Source organism: Ascidiella aspersa, chromosome 5, assembly GCF_963924565.1.
Source record: "Ascidiella aspersa chromosome 5, kaAscAspe10.2, whole genome shotgun sequence".
Taxonomy (NCBI): domain Eukaryota; kingdom Metazoa; phylum Chordata; class Ascidiacea; order Phlebobranchia; family Ascidiidae; genus Ascidiella; species Ascidiella aspersa.
In genome coordinates, this window is record NC_139451.1 from 19,945,687 (window position 1) to 19,971,165 (window position 25,479).

Below are 25,479 nucleotides of genomic sequence, written 5' to 3' on the forward strand. Positions count from 1 at the left end.
ATGATAGACCAATCCAATAGGCTAATAAGGCTATAGCCTTAGGTCCTGGAAAAATTCGGCCCTAAACTTTTTAAGGTTAAATTTTTGGAAGGCTGATAGAGTTTTTGCTTAAAAACGAATGACTGAGTAGAGTCAATATGTGCCTTGTGTGTGAATAGATAAATAAATCGTTTTGTTTATTCTGCAAACGAGTTAAGAACTATCTATGCTACGTGCTTTTACTTTTAAGGGGAACACACAATAAAACCTAAAATGCAGCAATCAATGCCTAAAGCAGAAAAATGTATAAACTCATAGTATTAAGACCAATGACATAAAGCCAAATACGCCGATTACTGCCCAGTACAGAATAAGATCAAAATCGTCCGACCAAGACCTAAATCTTTTCAAATACGTCCTAAATTCATCGTAATATTGCCTAAATGGCCAAAATAACGCCTGAAACTGTAGGGAGAGGGTATGGGTCGATCGGGCGCTGTGTTAAGGTGTGTTTTATTTCGACGTTACTGTTGTTCTTATTTCGGTCTTATGGCTGGAGTTCCTATTAAGCATAGATAGTGATGTTGTTAGAGGTTTGAATGCCGATGACATCATTCATAAGGTTGTTTAACACTAGAAGCGTCTGGCGTTGACACAAAACGTTTACAAAAACGCTTTCGGTTGCGAAAGTTGAAACAGTCAACTTTGACGCTTTCTGTTAGGAGCGAGGAACGCCAAACGCTAAAAGCAAAACGCGTCTAGTGTGACCAAAAAACGTATACGTATGGTAAGGAAAATGTAATTTTAAATATAGGCTACATTGTAATATGGGAGATATGGGACCAGTGACTCAGGAGCTTTTTCCTATTTTCATTTCAAATAGATATTTGAAGATTTGAAAGAATAAAACGGATTTTGAGGCAAAAAGTAAAATTATGTCATCTAATTGAATCTAGAACAGGGTTTCTCAACTGTGGCCCTCGGCTCCCTTGGGGGCCACTGATTTGTCATTGGGGGACAACGGGCACAACTCCCTATCTAGGTCGTAGTTGGCAAAATCCAACTACACAAGTATCTCTATTTATAAAATTTGCCTGTTAACTTAAATTTGTGATTTTAATTATGACCTTTCTTTTAACGTATTTTAACTCATTTTTATGACACCTTCTTTGATTTACTCGTTGGGGTGTTCAAAGTAGAATATTGTATCCTTTCATTGTATTTTATCGCAAAGTTTTACGCCTAATCGTACTTTTGCGAGTGGCAAGATTGGGTGAAGGCTTAACGAGTTTGCAAAAGAACATCGTGAAACGTGCAAGGTATGCTACAGGGTTACTCAAAGTCAATTTGTAGGCCAATGTTCAGCTAGGTTATGGACACGGTATTTGGCAAATAATAGTAACGCATTATTAAAATAAAAATCTAGGAATCATCTCGGTGAATGTAGTGACAAAACAGAGTCGAATACAAAAAACCTCGGCGGAGTCCAAAAACAAGCTTTGAAAGTAGGTGCATTTATTCAACTTTTCTCTTCTTACATTTTGAATTAAATGCTGTGGTATGTTGAAGGGTAGATTAAACTTCACGTTACGACCTCTAAATCCTATTTTACGGAGCAAATAAAACCTGCAGATAAAAAAAATCAAACTGTGAGTCTAGGGCACTTAATTACATTTATTACATGTTTATATTTAGTTTGTGTTATTTTTTTGTAGCTGTGTTTGCAAATTTAGGCCTTTCCCTGGTAGATAGCCTTAGGCCTACATTACCCTTAATCCGGCCCTGGTTAGACATATTCTCTTCTGTGAGAAAGTGTTGAAGGGGTCCGCGCGATGTTGTTTAAAATCATTGACTGACAAATCATATTAGCGAAATACATACTTTTCATTGAGTTTTTACGGGTGATAAATCATTTAATAGCAAAATTAATGCGTTAAGTTTAAAAAATGTGTGACCCGGGTATTTTTATGCAATGTTTTGAATATCCCAATTGCCAATATATAGCACGAATTTTCAGCACTCACTCTACGATCGTCCAGTTGTCCACGTAGCAGCTTAGTTACAACGAAAGTGTTATATCGACGCAAAAAAACTAAAAAAAAATTTTTTTATAAACGTTTTAGGTGGTTGGTATATACTATACTAATCTGTAGTTAATTTCATATATTTCGTGGTAAACCATGGTTTCTCTCAGTATATTACGGAACCCGCATTTGGCTATTAGTAACACAATTGTTAATGATGTGTTTACAAAGAACGCAATTTTATTCAGGGCCAAAACCAGGTCGTAAGGTTAATGCTTAAAGTTGGTGTGAACAGTAGTGGGCTGCAGGCGACGGGAGATGGTTTTTGTGTCGCGAAGGCACGCTGGCTGATTGACGCCCTTCGGCTTATCAGCTGCCATTTCGTCGTCACGTGTGCAATTGGCCAACAACTGCGAGCGGCTTGATATAAGGCAGAGTCGGACGGGTCGTTTAGGCAGAGCACAGTTTTGTGGATTGAATATGGAAGCACTGAAGGCGAGATTCGATATTGCAAGCGCCCTGTCTGAAAACTTCAAGGGCATTTCGTCGTCGGTTCAGACCAACCTGCATAGAGCTAGCCGATGCGGTGATTGTGTATGGGTGAGTTTGACTGTATGACTTGAATACCAAATCGCCTCACATGAAGCTAAATGTAACTTAATCAAATCCCTCGGGTAAATGGTTTACTACGTAGAGCAAGCGCTCTGCCCTATTTATAACAGATGCCTACTTTCGAGGTTTCAAATGCTGCCCGATGTCACCAGCAGTGTTGTAAACAAGTCATTTTAGAATGACTTAAGTCTCAGTCAAGTTATTTGTAAAATAATTTAAGTCCAAGTCAAGTATTTTTGAATAAATAACAAGTCAAATCCCAGTCCAAGTCATCAGTTGCGCAAGTCAAGTCCCAGTCAAGTCATAATTAGAGCAAGTCAACTTCAAGTCCTGTCCTATAAAAATAAAACGTTAAACTATTAGAATTTTTAAACTCGCATGAATATGAACAATAATTGAACTAAAAAATAAGGAAAACGGAACATATAGCAAATAATTTGTTTTTTGTGCCTAAATTTGGACAAATAGCTCACTTTTATAAATAAAATACTTAAAAAAATGCTTTATTTCAACCCAAGTCATTTGTTCAAACAACTTAAGTCAAGTCAAGTCATTTGTCCAAAAGACTTAAGTCAAGTCAAGTCATTTTGCCCAAATGACTTAAGTCGAGTCAAGTCATTTAAAAACAGTGACTTAAGCACACTAAAGTCAAGTCATTGACTTAAGTCATTACAACACTGGTCACCAGCACTAGAAAGCAAACGTTTTAGTTTGCCCAAACAGCTATCTTCAAAAGCTATTAGAGCTCAGTTTATAAAAGATGGTTCATGCTGCCAGATGTTTAGGATGAGTGAATCACATGTGACACAGCTATCACAAAGGGCGATCTTATGTTGTGGCTAATCTCATTCCAGGGTAATAAAATGATGAGTTTAACAGAAGTGTTATACCGTAAGTAACGTAAAAGTAGTGAAGCTATCCTTAAAATTTTTGTTTCTGTTGAGTATATCGTAACTTAAAACGTTACTCAGTTTGCGGGGCAACGTACTGTAAAAATTGTTTTTATTTATAATGTTGTTTTAATAATTTGTTATAATTTGTTACAAAAGGTGATGTTATGTTGTGACTATAGGCTAATCAAATAATATAATGGGTTAAATCAAAATGTATATTATTAATCATTCCTAATTTATATACGGGTATTAAGTTCTCTTCAAATTGACGGATAACTGTTTAACGGCTTTTAAAAACGATACCATATATTTTTTATATTCTATATTAACGCCAGATGCGTGACTTGCTCGACGGGCGCCAGCCATTTTATCCCTTGACGGACGAGGAACGCGAGTCACAACGGAAGAAACCGGTCGGGCGAAACATAAAGGCCACCATAGAAATGATAAACGAGCGGAACCGGCTCGGTTCGACTGCCCTCTGGCTGGCCTGCGTCATGGGTCACGTGGACGCCGCGAAACTGCTCATCCAATACGGTGCCGAGTAAGTGATAAGCACGCTACGGTTATTTTAACTATCGTAAAACTTCTCGTGAATTGCAGTCCACCTAACTAGCGTTTCTTAAACGGTATATGACGCGGAACTTTTTTATGGGGCTCTACACTTTAACTACGATATTTTCAATTTTGGTAATATAAGTAGAAGCTTCAACCTGTTTGAAGATAATGCGATTTAAATTAATTTCTCAACGATTTCTGCATACAATAAAGCTACTTTAAAGACGTATTCCTTTCGCAGAATGACTAATCTTGATTTGTTCTTGTTGGTAATTGGTGGGGCTATAGCGCAACAGCCTAATGTTATCAACAAATGGTGTTACAAAGGCTTATTGAGTTGCTGGTAACGACATATAAGTTTTCGCCCACGTTGCAATATTTCTATTGGTGAGATCAGAGCTATATATTTAAAACCGGTCAGTATATCTATACGCTCAAAAATCTAGTTTTAACTAAACGTTTGTAAGCTGATAGTAGTGTTTGTACCGCGTGATAAAATACAAAAAATCAACGAATGATAGGTCGAACTGTAACAATAACTCGCCATGATTAGCCTACCGCTGAAATTTGACATTCGGGAGGGGCAAGCTTAGTTTTTCTATTTTAAAAAAAGAGGATTTAAAAAAAAAGAGGATTGTTTTTTTTTTGCCTGCAAGTTGAACGAAAAAAGAATTGTTACGTTTGAGAAATACGTGCCATGTCCATAACTTTTTTCAGCAGCGGCCCCTTTGTAATTTTCCTATGACTTGCACACCCCCTACGACAATTAGGAATTTTGAATTAAATATCACTGAGACAACTTGAAAATAGTGAAGTTTGTTGTCGGTCGCGCGAAGCCCGCAAAAATTGGATTTAATTGTTTGAGTTGTCGCTAAACTGTAAAATTAGGAGGCTTTTCGCAAAACATTTCGTCCCCCTGTTGCTAGCCTGTTATCCAATTATATAAAATATGGATAAAAAATAGTTTGAACGGTGGATGACTTTTATCGTTTATCTATAAGTAGCAAAATTATAATTAAATAGGGCCGTTATGCCTTCGATGATATGAAAACATGCAATGGCACTCAAAGAGACTTTGTGCCCAAGAAAGTAAACAAAATTAGATACCAAAGATTCGCAAATTTTTTGGCAGTTTTAATGTTAAAGTTGGCAAAAACAGAGTTTGTACAGCGCTGTAGGAGTGGTGTACAACCAAAACGAAAACGATACCATTAAAATCATTGCAAAAATTTTAAATATTAACTTAGAGCTTGCCCCCCCCCCTACGAATTGCTTGGAGCCCCCCTAGAAACCTTTTTTAAACCAGCAATTCAGCATCTTTCATGGCCTAAGTATTTTTTTGGAAATAAATATAACGTCTCGCCTAAAAGTCTTGTTATAAGTATAAGCAACTAACTCGAACTGCGAAAAAAGAGTAATTGGACATTTTTTTGAGAACCATTCAGTTTTTTTAAGAAAATAAGACAAATCTTCAAAAAAGAGGACATATGGTAGGCCTACATATCAACCACTGAAAATATGAGATTATTAACTACCGGTCATAAATTTAACAATTCTACCTGAGCAAATATTAACATAAACATCGTTAAACATGTAGCTAAAATTAGTAAAAACCGGGCATAAAAAATACAAACATTGCAAGCTATACCAAATATGTATTGCTAAACAAAGAAAATTTGTATTACAAATTTTGAAACATTTTTTAACTTTCGAATTACACAAGACTTTGCAAATAATATTCAACAAAAACGTCATTTCTTCCCGTTCCTAACATTAACGATTTTGAGGTTTAAAAGTGTAGTGTAGGCGTGGATGGCGTTTTGTTTTTGGGGCATAACATATGTTTGTTTTACTGTCGTCTTTAAGTTACGTGACGTTACAAAGTTCCGTTTGGACGTAATTTGTTAAACGTAACGTCGCAAATTACGTCCAAACGTGACGCCAAAAGAAGTAACCTTTAGAAACTCACTCAGTTGGTTTATTTTTTAGCTTTTAGGTGGTAGAGGTGTTACTTTCTATAGAAAACACAGTTTAGTAATAAAATAAAAACAGATTTTCGTTAATTAATAGCAGTCCATCAGAGAACGATCATAGTTTTTTAGATTCGTCACATTCATTTATTTAAAGAGTTAAAAACTATCGTTAAAGTTTCTTTAATTAATTGCTTTATTATATCGCCGAACTGACAAATGACCCCTAATAAAATGATCAATCAATCTACTCAAATAAAAATAATTAAGTTGCCTTATTTTAAATAAAGTGTGACTAAATATCACTATAATCTTTTTCCAGAGTATTAGCATCTACCATGTGTTTCTGACCGCGGAATAGAACCGTAAGATACACATATGCACCTGTAAAGAGGGTTTTTAGGCCACAATTTGACTTTGGAGTATCACGCCTTTACCATGTGTTTCTGACCGCAGAATAAAATCATAAGATACACTATAGCAGCTGTAAAGATGATACATACAGATCACAGTTTGGGGTGCAAATTAATGGTTCCTAAATGCTCCTCTTTTTCTTGCCAGCCTCGAGATTTCCGACATCAAAGCGCAGACGCCGCTCTACGCCGCCGTCAAGTTCAACCACGTGGAGTGCGCCAGGGTGCTGCTGGAGGCGGGCGCCAACCCGGATGGCAACCAGCACAACCTGACCACTCCCATCTACATCGCCGCCCTGGACAGCTACCCGGGCATGATGCAGCTGCTCATACGTCACGGCGCCGACGTCAACGGCCGGCACCGAAACACGCGCGAGCCGCCGAAGGGCGCCGAGCACGAGTACCGCGGCAACATGCCGGTCTACATGACCCTCGGTGAGCGCGACCATGCGTTGATTTTTTTCTTGCCCATCATCGAAAAAAAATAGCCGTTAGTCGAGGTGCATAGCTCAGCTCGCAAGTTGTTGCCATAGGCCTAAAGTGCATAGGTTAGCTAGAAACTTATTGTAGTTAGCCTGAGGCGCATATAGGTCAGCTGGCAATTTAATTTTTTTGTTACCCACCAGTTTCTTTTTTTTCCTGAATGCGATTCAAACTCATTAAGAGAGGACGTGGCGATTTTTTGGTAAATGTGCGCAACAATGTGTACGCGAAAAGTGCGCACACTTTTTAATCAGACATATCCTGCCAATGTGAACATTTTCACTGATGCGTTTTAGGGTATTTGGCAGTGTTAGGGTAAGGGCTCTAATCAGAGTTACAAGAGTTTTAGAGGAAAATAAAAGAGTTGAGAGAGAGTTAGAGAGAGAGTTAGAGAATGAGTTAGGGATGTGTCGGAAGAAGTAGTTGGGAGAAGAGAAGATAGAAGGACTGAAAAGAATAGGAAACGAGTTAAAGGAGATGAGAGAAGAGTTAGAGGATAAAGGAAGGAAAGGGTACAAAAAACTACACATTTAATACTTTTCTTGTTATGCACTATTTTTGGCTTTCACTTGTAAGCGGCCCAAAGATGAGTTTGAAATTATAATTTTTGTCAATAATTCAAATTTTATTGTAGCCAGTCAGGCAATATGTGTCTATTCCTCGGGTATATTTTTCACATACATGCTTTTCTCCATTTTTCGTCCATTTCTCCCCCCCAAAAAAAACTCCGTTTTTGCGCAGTTTACCGCCACTTCGAGTGCTTCTCGCACCTCGTCCTGGGCGGCGCCGACCTCTGTCTGCCCTCGTCGATCAACAGGGCCAGCAGCTCGGCGTCGCTGCTCAACGCAGTGTTGCGCTACGCCTGCGACGTTCGCTACTTGGAACTGCTGGTTCTGAGCGGCGGCATTTGCGAGCAGGAGCGTCGACAGGTGGCGGACTTCGTGCGCATCTACCAGAACCGCACCTCCGGGTTCGTGCACTCGCGCCAGAAGTGCCTCAAGTTTCTCACCGAGTGGAAAGGTGGGTACACGCTGTGTCAAGGAGTAAGCTGTATAACGTTTTATATACAAAAAAACCTCCTGTGATGTGCACTACTTAGAGAAATCACATTGGCCGGTAAAATTTATCATTTAGGATCATTGAAGCATGAAGTAAAATACTTTAAATTCACATTTAAAATTTGTATTTATTCAGGTGTTGTGCTTGGAGATATTAAGGGAAAGAGAGCTAGGCAAAACAATATAGTCAGATTTTCATTGCATTTAATATTTCTTAAATATGTTTTAAAATATTTTTCAGCTATTTAGAAATACTTAAAAGGGGACTGGTTTAGTTCCATTTCCTAAGCTATACCAGTACAAATGACAGCGTATGAGGCTGAGGTATATAGTCGATATTGGTTCACCGCACAAGCCAATGCTTGGTTATAAACAAACCTACCCTAAAAATCTGCCTCGGTAAATATTTACAAATTTATTACAAAGCTTCGAAATTTGTCAGAAAACCTGGATAATTCAAAAGCGATTTATTGTTCTGCTAGTTACCTAGTGGGGAATTCCCCCGAAATTGATCGAATGTTCGCTTGCATATTTGCGCACGGAATCAAACAAGTAAATCATGTACTAAAAATAAATTATTCTGGTATTTATTGTCTGTCCAACATTTCGGCTTATTATTCAGTAAGCCTTCATTTCTGAATACTTTTTTTAGCCGAAACGTTGGACAAACAAATAAATACCAATACCAGAAAAACTTATTTTCAGTATATACTATGCCAGGTAACAGCATATTTATTAAGAAAATCATGTTTCTTGAGGTTACCCGTATGTTGTGGCGTAAATGTGTGATGTCATCTGTGGAAATTTACATGCTTTCCGGCAGGACATTTTTTAAATAATTTCCCCTCTGCCCGTACAGTAGGCTAATATAATTTCTCTTAACATTTTGATCTTTGATACATTTCCACTTAAGTTGTACAATTACATGCCCTAGTCTTCGATTGTGGAGGCGACCTGGCGGATTGCATAAGCGCGAAATCATTAACCCGAAGTTGTGAGTACAAACCTCACACAGGCCAACCCACAAGTCCTACTACGGACTTCCAAAATCTAACCTTCAATCACTGAAACGGCGAGAATTAGGCGTACCCGCCAAAATATGTCTCTTTTACGAGGCCATGTCCTATAAGTTTATTTGCCAATTTTAGTTGCGTATTTGTGCACAGCATCGAACGATAACCTCAGGTTCCACAAGTTTACTAGTTTTTTGACGTCCCGTTATGACAAAGCTTTAAGACGTCACCCCTGAAAATTTCCATGCTTTCTGGTAAGACACTTTTTCCATCGTTTCGGTAAGAAAAATTTTCTCACGCAATCCCACTTTGAACCATGCCCGCCACCGCCACCAAAATGAATAGTTCAGCGAACAAAATAATTTTCCCAAATTGGTCAGTTCATAACTACAGGAACCCATCAATACTATATACTCACCTTGGTTTACCGAGTTTGCGTTGTGGTATAAATTCAGGTATTATTTCTGACTGGTGTGTTTGGTTTATTAGCTTGCAAAATTTACTCATTCCGTTTTATTGTAGGTTTTACCACACAGGAGACGTTATTTAAACGTAAACATTTTATTACATTTACTCACCATTTGGCTGGCTGTATTGTGCTGTTTAAAAATGACTTTCTGATCTATATACATATATTCGAATATATTGAGCCTTGAGGAATATGACATATTCGCTTTAAAGGTAAAAGTGTTAAACGTTGAATTACCACACCCCCAATTTGTTAATAAGCAAATTTTGTTAATTAAGGCAATAGAAACTCTTGATGTGCGGTCAACACAGATCCATTTGACGTAAACAGTTCCGGCAACTCCTTTAAATACATATGCTACATTTGTATGGATGTTTTACAACCAGATCGCCAGGCCTGGTCTAGACCTAAACTCTCTTTAAAAATGAGTCTGATGTCATTTTACCGCGAATGTAAACACTCACCTTTTGTTAACCTCTCCAATGTCTTTTACGCGTTGTGCCCTAATAGGCTCTTAAACTTGTCATTGAACCGTATTGAATGGAAATTAAAATCGTAAAACGCGACATCAATATTAGGATGGCTAACACCTCAATTGGATGTTTGCTGATAGCAATGAACCGACGAAAAACCTTTCCACATGTTGTGAAGCTTCAACTGTGCATGGTTGTATTGATTATATAATTCATCATGAAATACTCGTTTAACAACGACAGATGTACTTAAAGTGCTGGTTATAGTGTTGATCGGCTGAAGATCCAGGCTGCAAGCAAATGGCCGTTGTCCACATTCCCCCTTCACAATAAAGTCACCGGCCTGCGACCTAGTTTGACAACATGACGAAACATAAATTTAAAGGAACAGCTCGTTATTGCGCTTTGCCTGAAATGACCGACTGTGCAGAAAGTTCGCTAAAAGTTTGCCGAATGTGCTATTTCAACATCCATAAAACACCGGGCAACAGCAAAACGGTTTATGAGCTCGTTGAGCGAATAGCCGCATTCCGATACTTTTCAAAATTTTCCACTCTATAATCTGGACCTTGTCCTCTTCTCGTGATCATACGAAATGCAGCGTTTGGTATATGATGCACTGAATCTCAACTTGCTTCTTGTTTCACAAATGCTCTTTTCCTTTCTAATCTTAGATTTCCTCTACCCATTGTTTCATTACGCTCTAACCACTTTTTATCTTTACTCGCACCTTTCCAGCACATCCCATGCGACTGAGCGATCTGTCGAGAATCGTAATACGCAAGCGATTGGGACAAAAGAGAATCAGACATATCCAAGACCTGGACCTGCCGCGCCGTATTACGGATTTTCTTTCTTTCAGGTTTCTTTTTCGATTTCTTGTAAGTGACTTAACACATTTTAGATCTATTTTAACGCCGCATTTCTTTCACAAGATTGGTGGAGTTATGATGTCGTTTCTGTCTTATCACGACATCACCTTACATTCTTTCTGCACCAGTCTTCTCTCTCTATTGTTCTCCATGTCTTCTTCTGCCTTCGCGTCTTCCACACTGCAGAGAGTCCTATTTTATTCTTCCGTTGTTGTCTTTCACGCTTTCGTCTTCTGTTGCCCCTTTTCCTAAATATTGCAAAATAAAATAAAGCTGGGGCTTAGGTTCAAACCTTAATTATTTAGGCAAATAACTTCTTTAGTTTTTTCATGAAAAAAAAAGAAAAATAATAGACGTAAATATTACACGTAACCAATTTTAAATAGTTTAATATTTAATTTTAATGACTGGGATATGACTTGTAGCTGGAAATGATTTGACTGTGATTTAACCCATTTAAAAAATAAGTTGTTTTTAAGAGTCGTGTATGGTCTTGTCCGCCCTTTTCATTTTTGAAATAAAAAAAAAACGGTTTGACGCTATGGATTTATTTTTCGTTTTTTTGACAATAAAACGCCAAAATTTTTTGCGAATTTAACAATAGGATTAATCTTGAAAATGCGTGCGGTCTACGTGTTAAATCATATTCCATCATATAATTAAAATCGTTTCCTAGACGAAATTAAAAAGTGACTTGTGCGACACTTAAACGTTGCATCTTAGATGACGCGCCTTGATTGGGTTGTTCACAGCTGCTTGTTTTTTTCATCGCGCATTTTATTTGCGGTGTCTTCCAAGTCTATTTGGCAAACAGAGGTTTTGTAAATACAGCGTTTTTTTTTAAAGCAAGGCTTACGTTGAGTGCACTTGAACAAACTATTGATAACTTAGAGCTGGAATTTGTTTAAAAACTGAAAACAATGCGTTGTGAAACAAAATGTCTTCCAGATTTAACGCAGCCAAAATAAAGTCATGACGATCTGGCGCTTTGAATGAGTTATTTATTAAAAAGCAAACTGTTACAAGCGCATACAATATACATATGTGCGGTCGGATTTTGCTCAACCCCTTTTCATTTTTTAAGTCCGCCGTACAAAAAAGCTTGTAGAACGTTCAAACGAACCGAAACACTATAAAGAGACGACGATGTTATGGAGTTATACGTCGATGGCAGGCAGCCTGTGCTTTTCTGGCCGTTTATTAACCAGCAACAATCGGTGGTAGCGCTTCTCGCTTCTAAAACCAGTTGCGTAAGGCAAAGTTTTTTATTCTTTTTTTACGAGGACAGAGACCCGCGTTTCAGGAGTGGAAAACTTCCAGAGTCGAATGGCAGAAAAAGGCACCGCTGGTAATCCGCTTAAATAGCTGTGCCGAGCAGCGGGTTCCATTCCGGTTCTCTACTTTAATTGCGGGACACCTTGGCGATAGATAAAAGTCAAAGTAAGCTGGTGGCCTCTCCAGAACGTTAGGAGTTTTTTTTATGTTGGCATTTCTGTAAATCGACTTGTGATTTGCAACTGGCGGCATACAATGGAGGAGAAGAAGGTGTGTATTTGTCAAAATATTTTAAGGTTAATTTTTCGGAAAAATATGACTACTTTTGAATGCTGTTTTAAAAAAACAATTTTGCGGTAAATTAGAACAAAACAGTTTTGTAAAGTAAAAAAAGCGTTATATCCTTGATTGTAATTTATGCCTTTTATATTTTCGTATAAAAAAATTGTAACGCCTACATATGCCTTCTATATGTATAGATTGTCAGATCAAATTAGTCTCGCTCTCAGCTGTTCCTATAATTAGTGTGCAATTTATATTTAAGCGCTGCGCTTCAATAAGTAAACAAAAATGCGCCGCGACGAGCCAAAAGCTTTAAAAACAACGCGCAGGAAACCGCGCCGAAATATCCGGGGTAATTAAAATTCGAGCGCCACCGTAAAACGCGATGATGTCTAACAACAAAAACTGATGTGCGTTATTCTGTTAAAATTACAATGTGTTGTTTAGTTGACACACCTATTACCAACCCCTTAAAAATGCATCATTTACTAAGAATAATTTTAGATTCAATCAAAGTTTTCAATGACAAACCTTTTAAAAAAAAATCTTTTCATTTCTTTAAATTTGAATGATGGCCCAAAGTTGAAATGATGGCTCTATAAAGTACTACTTTAATATAGAATAATCAATGCCTAAAACAGTCCTTGAGAAATTTAACAGGTACGACTACTTTTAGTGTGTAGGTCTTAATAATAATAACATTCTACTGTTTGTCAACAAAAACAAAAGGTGTTAACAAAAACAAAAACTTGTTTTTAACAAAAAATGATTAAAATGCGTTTTTCTCAAAACCATAAATTTGGACTTACGACAGTTTTTTTTTATTAGCGAAAATAGGGTTGCATTTTCATTGATCCAGTATTTTCTTGTGTAAACATTTTTCGGGTGTATTTTTTCGGTTTGACTCGGGAGTCGGACCGACTCCGCAACCCTGCCCGTGGCTGGCTTGATAAGAAAAATGGACCGCTTTTGAAGCGAGCGTATAAACCGGCCTATTGTTGTCGCGAACCTTTACCTGTCGCCCCTATAACCCACGGTGACAAATCGACATTCTTCAATGTGTGCGCTTCATAAGATCGACGACGACGGAGCTGTTTCATCAGCCCCTTGTTTATGGGAACTTTATTGGGCTTAAGGTTTGCGCTGTCCCGTATTTATTAAGGGGCGCGAAAAGCTACTGACACAACAACAATGGTCGAAAAGAAATCGTGCGACACCCCATCAGTCCGTGGTCGCAAACCACTGTTTGCCAAGGGAAAGTGAAATTTTTGCGACAGGTGTAAATGAGTGAGTGAGGATGTAAGGGGTGGCCGATTTTGCGAAGTCATTGCTTCATACCTTTCTAATATGGGTATTGTAGTTAATTGATTACATGCCAAGTGTTTTGCTTTATTGTGAGTATATATATACGCTTTGATTTTTAACAGATATCAATTTGACATTTAACCGCATTTAAAATTGTCTCAAAAACATCGCTAAACCGCGTTATTATGTTTTTTTCTCAAAATAAAACAATCACTATTAGTTTGTATTATATTCTAACATATGATATTTCAAAAATTGCCCGTTTTTTTCAACTATGATAAAAAAATAAGCAAAAAATACAATTTCGGGATATGACCTCGTGTAAAGAGAACACAGTTTTATCGAAACGCCGTTTCGGACCGCTCGGGCTGACTTTTACCGCATCTCATAAGTCTGACCGATGTTAGGTGATTGATATTGGAAGTTCTTGATAAAACTCGGACGATATATCGTGTTGTATTATCAGAACAAGCGATACTGGTTAACCGAAATAATAGCATATATGGGTTAGTGCAGTGTTTCTCAACCTTATATGGCTAGTGGCACCCCTCAGAAATAAAACATAGATTGCGGCACCCCTACAAGACTTTTATCGGTAATTCACTAGAACAGCGTTTCTCAACCGGTGCGCCGCGCCGAACTGGTGCGCCATGGAAGGCTGCTAGGTGCGCCGCGAGCGAAAGGAAAAACCATGTCAAAATAAGTCCAAAATTAATCGGAATAAGACTTTAATGAACAAAATTCGCGTTTGCTTCGCTCGTAAGGTGCGTCGCCACGTTTTCATACGTCTCTAGGTGCGCCCCAAGTAAAAAAGGTTAAGAAACACTGCACTAGAATGTCACAATAAACGGAACTGGAACAGCACACATCTACTGTACACAACGCAGGAAGTTATAATTGGCTTTATTCCACTCTAATATTAACAAAAAACTTGTAAGAGTTGAGCAAAAATCAGATTCCTAAATATTCTCAAATATATCTCGGTACCCTTGAGCATTAGAAATGGCACTCCAGGTTGAGAACCACTTGGTTGGTGTGTTAATAGAGTTTGGTAAAAATTTCACTATGCAAATTTAAATACTTCACCATTTGCTTTGTTCAAATTCCAGGAGATCGAAGCAAACATCCAAAACAGCAACAGCAACCGAGAAAACGACAAGGCCGCCGAAGGTCGGGGAAAATGGGGCGGACAAGCTGAGTTCCTACTCTCGTGCATAGGATATTGCGTTGGCCTGGGAAACGTTTGGCGGTTTCCCTACTTGGCGTACGCAAGCGGCGGAGGCGCCTTTCTCATTCCTTATTTGGTGTTCCTGGTTCTGTGCGGAATTCCCCTTTTCATGATGGAACTTTCCTTCGGCCAGTTTGCCGGCCTGGGGCCCATTACCGCTTGGAGGGCGGTGCCAATATTCAAAGGTGAACAATATACCTTGCTTTTGAAATCAAACGGGCGCTACACTTTTGAAAGGGCGCTCTTTTTATAAATATAGTTGATCATTTTAATTTTATTTTGATAACTAAAAGTTTTTGCTTTTCATTTTACTAAACTAACGCAAGCAATTGGAGATAATCGTGAAGCCCACAGTACCATGTATCAGGTATTTTTTAAAACGTAAAATTTAAACAGCTATGTTTTGTCTCCCAATTATTATGTTAAAATCTAATTTTGTCCTGGATCTGGAGAAAAATCAGGGTCAACTTACTCGATAACCATTTTGCTGTTATTCGTTCATCCTTTGATACTGAGTTTCGCAACTGTTGTTTCTTAACCAATTGACATGAAGTATGCTGAATGCAAATAAAGCCTGTTTTTTTCGAAAGGAATCGGCTTTGGAATGGTGACCGTGTCATTCCTGGTATGCATCTACTACAATGTGATCATCGGCTGGTCGCTCTTCTACATGTTCGCCTCGTTTCAAGCTGTCTTGCCTTGGACACAATGCGATCAGTGGTGGAACAAAGCGTCGAGGTGTTACCCGGTGAGTTAGGGCATCACATAGCACTAAAATAATCGCTCCCATGATAATAGAAATTGACGAAGGGCCGCGGATTGTCTCTGGCAAACATTTTAGGTCAATTTGAGGTCTTTAACCGTCTCCATGTTTTTTCTGGATAACACAAAATACAAAAAGGCTTAGTATTTGGTGTTTTACCATTAGATTAGCTTTGTCAAATTTTTTAGGTCAATTTGAGGTCTTTAACCGTCTTCATTTTTTTATAGACAACAAAATATACAAATAGTATGTTGGTGTTTTACTTTGTGATATACCGCAACGAATACTTTGCAGAGCAATTCTACCAACACAACTACGGTGTTAACACCAACCACCGTTATGCCTGACGTAACGACTTCCAACTCTACGTCACCAGTGAATGCGTCACGCTTAGTCAGTACATCGGAGGAATACTGGAAGTATGTAATATTTTTTGTTTTTTTTATATATATAACCTAGCAAAACGTTACAGATTATTTTGGTTTATTGGCAACCAAATTCGTGATGAATTAGTTTTTATATTACAAACCATAAACAGGAAAAACCGACAATCGATCGTTTAACCAAGATTTAGTTTTCATTATTTTCTTATTAAGTTCTATAAAACTTTCAAAACTAAAAATATCTGCCCAATACATTTTTTTAGGTAAATTTGCAAATAGTTCAGTTGATCCATTCCTGCATGATTCATATCACGTTATTCGTATCTTAATTTAGTGCACATATGCCATCCCAAGGCCTTGTATTGATGACAAGCATGCGTGTCACACATAATGGAAGCCATTCAGTGAACACGTGTGCTAGAAATAGAATACACAACACTACAAATCGGTTAGGTCAAGATCTAAAGGAAATTGAATGTCTGGTTTCGTAATGTTGACTAAATGACTGCAAAGTCTGTTTACATGGCCACCTCGAAAACAGCAGTCTCAAGGTTTTAACTGTGAAGTCATCCTATCTTGTTAATTTTAAGTTTCCACTGCATCTCTTAGTCCACCAGGTTTCCTTTTTTCGTCCTGCTTTTCGTAATTCTGGGCAGCTAAGGCAACACGCTTCTATGACGTTTTCAAAGTGGCTAACTTTGTCTCAATTGTCGTTCCGCTGAAACATACCCGTAGAAAATACCCTTCTGGATTGCGTCGGCGCAAATAACAAACAAATGTGTGTTTAACATGTTGTAGAAAAATTCCTTTGGCAATTTCTCTCTACGCTGTCATTTTGTAAACTCTAACCAAGCCAAATGGAAGAACCGCCCCCGAAGTGTTTGTTGTAAATGAGCAAAATGTTCCATCCCATACGTGAGTAAGCATTTGAGTGACTCACGTGTTTTTAGAAAACAAAAAACAGGGCAAAACATTTGAGTTCTTTTATGTTTAGTCGACTCGTCGTAATACAGGCATGTTTTCGCGTTTGAAGCCCAAAGTGTTGTAAACAAGGAAATTGGTGGTAGTTTTGTTAAAATTGGGTTTATTTATAGACTTATATGCCTGACGTCTATGTACACTGTTATAAAACGAACAATTGTGCTCGTAAAAATCGGTTTGGTTGAGTAAATATGGGGTGAGGCGTTTAAAACCAGCAGCACATACTGTGCCATTACCCTTTGCGTACGCATCAATGCACACCAAAATATATATGTGTAGTCCGCTTCACAGTAAATTGGGAAGTCCAAAATCGGTTCAAAGCCTAACTGTTTGGTTGCGTCTTTGTTACTCAGTGACTACCACAAAAATTTGACTGAACAATTCACAGGTATATAGAGGATCACAAACTGACGTACATCAGGGCTTTTTACTGTTGACTGCAAAATGACATTAAACGATTGAAAAAGTAAAAGCATGTTTTATCATTATAAAGTATCACAACCCAATGTTTGCGATTTCATAGATCAGAAAATTCACTTTGGGCAGTTATTCCTTGTTGGCTTAAAAATCGAGTAAAATATCCAGCCCTTGTGTCACGGGTTTCCAACACCGTTAATCAGAATATTAGCCGACATACCTCCGAAACTTGTGAATTTCGAGCGTATTTTTTAGGTCGCTAAACTTCTTGCTCTCACAGATATCGCGTGCTCCGCCAGGACCAGAGTTCGGGCATTAGGGATCCAGGAGCAGTGCTGTGGGACTTGTGCCTTTGCTTGTTGCTCGCCTGGATCATCGTTTTCCTCTGTCTCATCAAGGGCGTCAAATCAACGGGCAAGGTTAGCGTTTGCCACAAACGCTTCAAATTTCTGTGTACCATTTCCTATGCTTGAGTCGCTGTGTATGTACTCTCGATATTCGATTTTACGCGCTCATGGATGGGTGTTAAAAGTTTATGTTCAACAGGGGTGAAAATAGAACAACTTTTTTAGCTAAACGATGATTTTTTTTAACGAAACGCATGGAAGTATTTAGAGATGTTATTTAACGCTGGCAAAAGCTCGACCATCAAGTTCCTTAAGGAAATTGCCATGCTCACTTCTGGCAGGTGCGGAGATAGTTTAAAGGAATGGGATAGAAACAATGTCCGATTTTGAATATAATATCTCTTTCAATTTAAAAAGCGACATGATGAAGGTCTTTCAAGTCGAACATTAAAAAGTTTCGCCATAACACGACATCTCAAACAAGTAACCTTGAGTAACCCGCGGTTATCGCCTGATGTAATGCACAAATATGAAACTGAAAACCTGGTTTAAATACATTCTAGGAGATGGTGGGCTGGCCTGGGGAAAAAATGACATGGCATGGTAAAAATAGAACATTTTTTTACCGATTTTGCCCGCAAGGCGAAACTTTCCGACTTACCTACACCACTGATGTTATGACGAGACCGTGTGCTATGTCAAAGCGACCAATCACAATCGAAGGGTTTTGCGTTATCAAATGACAAGACTTGTCTTTACTATGAATATGTGTATAGTACCAACTAAAGTTAGATACATGTGTACACAGAGCTAATCTGGTGTTCCGCAAGGAATATCAAAGTACACATGACATCTACTACTATTAAAACGAGAATTTACCTGTTTTAAAACAGCCGAAAACGAAAAGCAATGAAGGCTAACAGCTCATAGGACTGTACGATGACATGTCGTCTGTTAAAATCTATAGGCCACTTTAAAATACTAAAAACGCGATTGAAATAACACAGTGATAAATCAGTTGTGTCTAAGTAACGCATATTGCTAAAAGGAACGTTGATTGAAAGGTGAACTGCTTCTTTCTACTGTAGCACACATACGCCTTATTTTCAGTTTACAAATTTGTGAGTTTTCGTATGTTTAGGTCGTCTACTTTACAGCCACGTTTCCCTACATCATTCTTATTATTCTGCTGATCCGCGGTTGTACGCTAGAGGGCGCCCTCGACGGAATTATCTTCTACGTGAAACCGGAGTGGGACAGACTTGCCGACCCAAACGTGAGTTTAATAAGTTTTTTGTTGTTTGACACCTTGTGTCAGCATTATTGGCGCCAGTACAAACTATTTTGGTACGGAGGCGATGCACAGTTCAATAGAGTACAAACTTTTTTCCGTATAGGCTGAAAAACGAACCTCAAAGGAAAAACAAAATCGATATGTACTTTTAAGAGATGCTTGTTTCTGGTTAACATATTTATTAACCCATGATGAAATCGTAGACGTAGACGGTCAAATTTTAGAAAAACTTTAAAACTAATGAAATAAATATTTTTGAAAGCATAATTATTACGGCAATTTTCGAAGCAAAACAAACGTTCCGTTACATTTTTGTTATAGTAGTCAAATTTATTTTTTACTTTTCACATTTTGACTGCGCTGTGTACTTGTGTAAAGTTTTTCTTCTTAAATATATTTACAAATCTTCGTTTAGGTTTGGAGCGCGGCAGCCACGCAGATCTTCTACTCACTTGGCGTATCTTTTGGTGGCCTCCTGACTTTTGCCTCTTACAGCGAATTTAACAACAATATTTTTAGGTACATGTATACTATAACGTTACAGGCTGCAAGTTGATTTATTAACTTATTAAGATTGCCATTGTTGCTAATAGCGTCGCTTTAGAACAGTGGTTCTCACACTATTTTGTCTTGCGGCACACTATAGGAATATTAAAACATATTCGCGACGCACTTCCTACAAAGCAATAAAATCATAACTTGAGAATTTGCCCCTCTTAGAAGGGTGCCTTATTTGGAACAGTATACACACTTTTACGTTTACTGAAGAACTTGTACACTCCAATCCACGTAATACACTGAACTCATAGAAACATTCAACCTGTTGTACTGCAAAAATAGCTATTAACCCTTATGAAGAACTAGCTAAGACCTCGCGGCAACGATTATCCAGATAAATATTTGGTTATGATGTCACATATGGTATATAGTATTTACAAGCTACGTAAGCTTAAATACATGTTGTGCCATGTATTGTACACTCCAATCAGTAAAAAATTGACGAGTGCTGTGTTCTTCAAACCTGAACAACACTTTCGTTTGCGCCCGTAGAGATACGATGATCGTTTCGGTGGGCAACTGCGCCACCAGCATCTTCGCCGGTTTCGTCATCTTTTCTGTGATTGGCCATATGGCGTTTAAGCTCGACCAACCAGTGAGCAGCGTGATCGACACCGGGCCAGGCCTAGCCTTTATCGCCTATCCGCAAGCGGTCGCCCTTCTACCAGCTCCACAGCTTTGGTCGATTCTGTTTTTCTTTATGCTACTGACGCTGGGCCTGGACAGTCAGGTGATTAGATTATTGTTCCCGTTGTTGAGCGCGTGTTTAAAGAATCTTGCTCACGCAAAGCTCTTTTAAAGCAGACAAATCATTTAAGATTGACTTAAAATATTGCCTATTTATTGGTGGCGGTCGATATAAAGACATAACTAAATCGCGTATTATTCCTTCATAAAAAGCACATAAATTACTGAACAAGAGGTTTTACCTATACAAGCTATGTTTCTCGACCTAAAGTCATTATGTTTTTGCATGTATTATGTTGTCAGAACACTCAAGTAGCTAAACAAATTGTGGTTTATGTTTTCGTTTTACTGGACCTGGATAAAAATCGTTGTAAATTGGGGCGTTATTTTTCAGGTGCGTATTTTTATTTATTTATTTATTTTTTAACCGTGGCTGTGACAGTGTGACAGCATTCATCGAATACATTAACGAGGCATTTTTACGCTATGCATAAAATGGCCAAAATCTGAAACATTTTTTGTGTTTTCGATTAAACCAGTTGAAGTATGACGTCACAAAATATAAATACCACATGGTGAATTACTTAGTACGGGCCACTCGGTCATAGAGAATACCATAAAGAGGAATATTCCAATTAATCATGGTAAATAAGCTATGACTCTAAGGCATTGTAATTTTGTTTGAGCTTGCGTTCTGAAGCATAATTGTATCTATCAATGTTTCGCCAAATTGAACAATAAAACAGCCTCAATAACTATTGGCATTTATTTTGACTTAGTTCGCTATGTTGGAGACCATCGTTACTGGCCTTATTGATGAGTTCCCTGCCCAGCTTCGAAAGAGAAAGATGTTTCTCACTCTGGGAATTTGCGTCGTTGCATTTCTCATGGGCCTGATTATCGTAACCGAGGTAAACCAGATGTTTAAACCTTTGTTTTGGATAGAAATGTGGTGAGTGTACGGCAATGCATATAAATTTGTAAAATGGAAAGTTAAATGACAATTCATCGCGTCCATATAACTTGTTGCCGTGTGAATTAAAAGTCTTAAAAAAAATTCTGTGAATTTTTTTTACGATATTTAAGAATGGTTTACACCACTTTACCACTTATTTTCAGGGAGGAATATATTGGTTTGAGCTGTACAACTACTATTCTGGCTATTACGGGATACTCTTCTTATCAGTAACGGTGGTCGTCACATTGAACTGGGGTTACGGTAAATATATTGAAATAATAAAACTTGAATTCAATTCGAAATGTTTATGATAATATACACGATGTGATTCCGGTTTGTAAGTATATATTAATGAAGCAAAGCTGTAACCTTATGACGAACGGCTAAGAAATGATCATGTAACCTACATTTGGCAACAATTTTACCAAAAACGAAAATTTAACAAACTTTCTGTAAACTTAAGGCATGATATCAGTATATTGTGGTATATCAAGGAAACAACCTCAATTGCAGTGCAAGTTATTTATAATCACCAGTTTCAATATTTTACAGGTTTTTTCTTTACTTATCCGTGGAGATTTAACAAGGACATCAAATTGATGATAGGGTTTGAGCCAAACTGGTATTTCAAGTTGACTTGGTCTTTTATCACTCCGGCTTCAATTTTGGTAATTTTTATAAGACTGTGAGCTGCATTTAAGTTTATGTTGGTTTCATTTAGGGTTAATTACTCACTTTTGATTCACATTGGTAAGTCGTGTGCTTTGGGCATTTTAAAGTCACACCAAGCAGCAGTAGCGTCAAACATAAAATAGTATACACTACACAGCCCATTTTTATTTTTATTAGGTTTAAGTTTTATTTTTTAAATAACTTTTTACAGTTGTATTTTAAAGTATGTGCCCTTCATGAAGGGCAACTGAATGACTTAATCAATATTTCCGTATACAGTAGATAAAGATATTGTAGAAACAGCAATGGTTTCTTGCGAAGCATTAACAGTGTACAGCCTTAAAAGTCTGAATGATGTATGCAAGCACTTCGAACCCTCTGGCGGGGCTACTGACTCTAATGTTGCACTCTAAAGCATTTATTTTTTCGTTTAGTTTTTGCTCATCTACGGAGGTGTCTACGCCAGTCGCATAACGTACAACGATTACGTGTACCCCAAGTGGGCCGACGACCTCGGTATTTGCATGAGCGTGTCCTGTGCGGCCTGCATTCCCATCTACGCCGTCTTCAGGATCGCACTGGCTTACAAACGGGGCGAAAACATTGCGGACGTATGTATTTCGCTGTCATTTTAGCGCTCAAATAACCAATTGACCTTAATTAAAATTCATTGAGATGGCAATTCATAATTTGCTTTGTTCCACACGTCTTAACTTGACAATAACGAAAATTTGTTGTATTGCAGTCAAACTAAAATTTCGAAACCTCACTTGTTTAAGGAATGTGAAAGCTTTAATTGTGAGGCCTTTGATGTTAACTGATGCGCAATAAAAAGTTTTCTAGTTTATTAGGACATTTGCTGTTTATTTACGTTATTTTTCACAATTCTTTTTTCACAAGTCTTTATTTTTTTAGGATAAGACCTTTGTATTAGATATATAAATAAAAACAACAGCTCTTCTGGTAATTTTAATTCTTTACCAACGTTTCGGCAACCTATGCAAGCCGCTTTCGTCAGGGTGAATGACACTAAACGCATGTACAATAAATGGAAAACACACCAAGGAAAAAAAGGCAGAAAAATCGCGAGCAACGAAACGATAAGAAAATAGTTAGCGATAGTGTTTGGCCTCTAGTCCAGTGGTTCTCAACCTTTTATGCTTCGTGGCCCCCTTTAAAAGGCTCCCAACTCTCGTGGCCCCCCTGCTCATAAAAGTGCCTATAGCTTTGTATTTAACGTGTTTTCAATTGTTTTACTTCTCGTTTTTCAATGGAATGCTTGTTTTGCAACTTAACGCCCTCTAAGGAAATATCTTTACCTGGCATTACACGTTAGTTGCTCGCCCAACTGCATTTAACGGACACGGAAAAGACGCCAACGCCGCATACATGGATGCATTTGAACCTGCAGCACAGTGATTCTTACGCCACAGCGATAGGCTGCGTTAATCCAAATTTTCCGCTATAAAACGACTACATTTTTCTCGTTTTCAATTACCGGATATAAACGGAAAATTTTTTGTAATACCATGATCTAGGTTGAGAGTTATGCCCGTGGCCCCCCAAGCACCGCTCCGTGGCCCCCCGAGGGGGGCCGAGGGCCACGGTTGAGAAACCCTGCTCTAGTCCTTCAGCAGGTGCCGAAACGTTGGTAAAGAATTTAAATTACCAGAGGAGCCGTTTTTTTATTTATATTACCATGCCTGTGAAACAGTTTACACTTTGTGTCAGAGGTTTTAAATAAATTAATCAAATTGTTTATCAACACGCCAACACTTGCCTAATTACAATATCAACACGCCAACACTTGCCTAATTAGGTGTACACTAAAATACTGACTGACAACTGTTTTAGTATGTGTGCTATATTAAAACAATAACATTGTGCACTTGTTCAACTCTTGTCTGTTCGCGGTCTGTGTTCAAAGTTCGTGAACGCGGTGATCATCATGAGTTTTAATAGTGTTTAAAACTGTGTGTTGCTATGTTTTGTTCAGCTCTTTAAACCCAGTCCGCGATGGGGCCCGTCTGATGCAACTATTCCATACGATCATCTTACCGGAGCCCAGGATGCCAAGATGATGACCTTCGACAGTCCGCATGTGGTTGACGACAACTTTGTGGAGCCATTCCCTGTCGAAACACTGAAAACTCATTTGTAAAGTCCATGCGTATTGGCATAGGGAGTTGTAGGCTGTTTTTTTCGCATCGGCATAGTTTTAATATGCCAAACCGTGACGTTTTTCTTTGCGTAGTTACTGTTAATTAGCCCATTCGTATTTGTATGCTATAGTCGCCAATCTAATTTGGCGAAGAAAATCCAGGAACGTTGTATTGACAAATTATAAGCATAATATCGTAATAGTGTATCCGTATTAAAAAGATACATATTTGTTAATTCTCGGGAGATTTTTAGGCGTTATTTAGCACTTTGGTTTTTACTATATTCGCGGAGGTTCGTATTGGGGAAATGTAGGTTCACGAAATAAAGTCTGTTGTATAACTTTGTGCTACCCATAAAAAACAATTAATACAATGTTACTTCATTCTGTATTTATAGCATGGGTTTCTACACCTTCTATAACTGTACACTAATATTTGAAGCTGATTCCAACATGCTTTCCAACGGTGTAATGCTATACACGGCTAATTCTGGGTGTTTTATGAACATGTTTGCAAATATGTCTTGAATATACGTAGAGCATTTACCACTGATTTGTAGTGCATTATTAGATTTTTAAAGCAAATCTAAAGTTTTGTTCATGGATAGGTATAGATTATGGTAATATTATCAAGTAGGCCTATAGATTTTGCTATTATGAAACGTTCCCGAATAACACACGGGAAATTTACAAACTCATCAGGATAAAACCTCAATAGCCTAAAAACCTAAAACTGCAGGGAGTGGGTATGGGACAATCAGGGGTGCACCGCACTGATATCGGCCGTTTTGTGATCGATGTTTGGGTGCCCTAGTTTAAATAGTTCTGTTCGGGTGCCACTGTTTTGGCCCCGGACTGTTTGCAGCCGTTTAGCGTCAGGGGTGGGCAGGGAGTAGGGTCAGGGGTGGGCGGAGCTAGGATTTTTATTTTGGGGGGCCACGAAAACTTTTAGGATGACGTCACACACGCAGGCTCAGTGGAGCGAGTCGAGTAACAACCATGACACCAATGCTTGATACATTCTCTTAGTTAAGCAACATTGAAGGGGGTCTACATCGATCGACAGATTCGGTTAGTCTGCGATGGCTTTCGGTGTACTACCTAAAACAATGTTAAGCCAGATTTGATGCCACAAATGCCCTGACACGAAGGGTAAATATGGATCGTGCAAGGACGTTTTTCTTCTGGCATTTGTTTGGTTGTGTCGTGTTGAACTAAAATTATTGCAAAACAAGCAGTTCTGGCGGTAATCTAGTTATTTCTTTCAATAAATCATGAAAGAATTCAAATCAAGTTTAATTACGGAACTAAAATCTAGTTTTTGGTCTTTGGTCGCGAGTTGTTTAAATGT

At 38.2% G+C, this 25,479-nt stretch overlaps 2 protein-coding genes across 3 annotated transcripts; both read left to right on the forward strand.

Annotated features, from left to right (window-relative positions):
* Positions 1-2,451: 2,451 nt before the first annotated feature.
* On the forward strand, positions 2,452-11,011 carry LOC146145286 (ankyrin repeat and SOCS box protein 12-like). 2 transcript variants are annotated; one of them, XM_083390139.1, is made up of 6 exons: positions 2,452-2,603; positions 3,844-4,052; positions 6,598-6,884; positions 7,674-7,952; positions 10,684-10,807; positions 10,881-11,011. In XM_083390139.1, the coding sequence occupies exons 1-6, from the start codon at positions 2,484-2,486 to the stop codon at positions 10,894-10,896; spliced, it is 1,035 nt and encodes a 344-aa protein (XP_083246265.1). In that variant the 5' UTR covers positions 2,452-2,483; the 3' UTR covers positions 10,897-11,011. The 2 variants fall into 2 exon arrangements, with proteins under 2 accessions (XP_083246265.1, XP_083246266.1); XM_083390140.1 differs by lacking the exon at positions 2,452-2,603 and adding an exon at positions 3,404-3,506.
* A 1,336-nt stretch (positions 11,012-12,347) lies between these two features.
* On the forward strand, positions 12,348-24,128 carry LOC146145287 (sodium-dependent proline transporter-like). Its single transcript, XM_083390526.1, has 13 exons — positions 12,348-12,362; positions 14,789-15,092; positions 15,498-15,655; positions 15,965-16,089; positions 17,732-17,870; positions 18,940-19,074; positions 19,508-19,611; positions 20,143-20,380; positions 21,117-21,248; positions 21,457-21,556; positions 21,848-21,963; positions 22,402-22,578; positions 23,964-24,128. The coding sequence occupies exons 1-13, from the start codon at positions 12,348-12,350 to the stop codon at positions 24,126-24,128; spliced, it is 1,908 nt and encodes a 635-aa protein (XP_083246652.1).
* The last annotated feature ends 1,351 nt before the right edge of the window (positions 24,129-25,479 follow it).